The sequence below is a fragment of the Crocuta crocuta genome, unplaced genomic scaffold (assembly GCF_008692635.1).
Source record: "Crocuta crocuta isolate KB4526 unplaced genomic scaffold, BGI_CrCroc_1.0 scaffold443, whole genome shotgun sequence".
NCBI lineage: Eukaryota > Metazoa > Chordata > Mammalia > Carnivora > Hyaenidae > Crocuta > Crocuta crocuta.
Genome location: NW_027529446.1, coordinates 497,951 through 498,756, shown reverse-complemented (window position 1 = coordinate 498,756; position 806 = coordinate 497,951). Strand labels below are relative to the sequence as shown.

Below are 806 nucleotides of genomic sequence, written 5' to 3'. Positions count from 1 at the left end.
CGGCCTCGGACAGCTGCTCCTTGGTGAGGTTTAGGGGGTGGTTGAGCGTGGTGATGCTGTGGGCGTGGCGGGCCGGGCCTGGGGGCAGCTGGGCACGGAGGAGTGCGTTGTTGGCTCTGTTGACGAAGGCCACCATGGCGTGCCAGCCCTTGTTGTTGAACCAGATCTAGGATGGGGGGGTCGGGGCCGAGGGGTCAGAGCGCAGCCTTAGACCCACCCCTGCCGGCCACCGGCCCGCGCCCCCCAGTTCCCACCTTGAGGCTGTCCTCGGTGTCCAGGCCGTGGGCCCACGCGGTGAGGTTGTTCAGGATGTGGTCGAGGGCCCCGCCGGGCTTGGGGCTCAGCAGTACCCGCAGCTCCTGCACTGAGCGGCTCACCTCTTGCCCTGAGGGCAGGCCTGGGTCTCGGCCCCCCAGGGAGAAGCCCCCATACCTGTGGGGCAGTGGGGTCAGGGCGGGCAGGAGGGCGGGGTGGGAAAGCCTCCTAGCGGGTGGGCAGGGGACGCAGGAACAGACCCTCCTCACCTGACCTCATTCACCCACTTCTTGGTCTTCAGGCTGCAGGAGGGACAGACAGAGACAGCGAGAGATGGAGGGGAGCCGGGGGGAGACAGGGAGGCGGGGCCCGGAGAGTGGTCCCGAGGCGCCTGCCCCCTCCTCTGGGCAAACGGAGTGCAGGTGGCGGCTCACCCCTGGCGCACCAGGCGGGGGTAGGTCTTGGTCAAGAAGTCGGTCAGGTTCCGGCCCGTCAGGTTCTGTACCAGCTCGCCTGAGCGGGCCAGCGCCTGGGGCGGAGGGAGGCCGCCC

At 69.5% G+C, this 806-nt stretch overlaps 1 protein-coding gene across 1 annotated transcript in view; it reads right to left on the bottom strand.

The window, feature by feature from the left end:
- Positions 1-806, bottom strand: part of ABCA7 (ATP binding cassette subfamily A member 7) — a 15,678-nt gene that overhangs the window by 4,659 nt on the left and 10,213 nt on the right. The window contains 4 exon segments of the mRNA XM_077760595.1: positions 4-166; positions 255-432; positions 525-557; positions 690-806. Coding sequence (XP_077616721.1) covers positions 4-166; positions 255-432; positions 525-557; positions 690-806 — 491 coding nt within the window.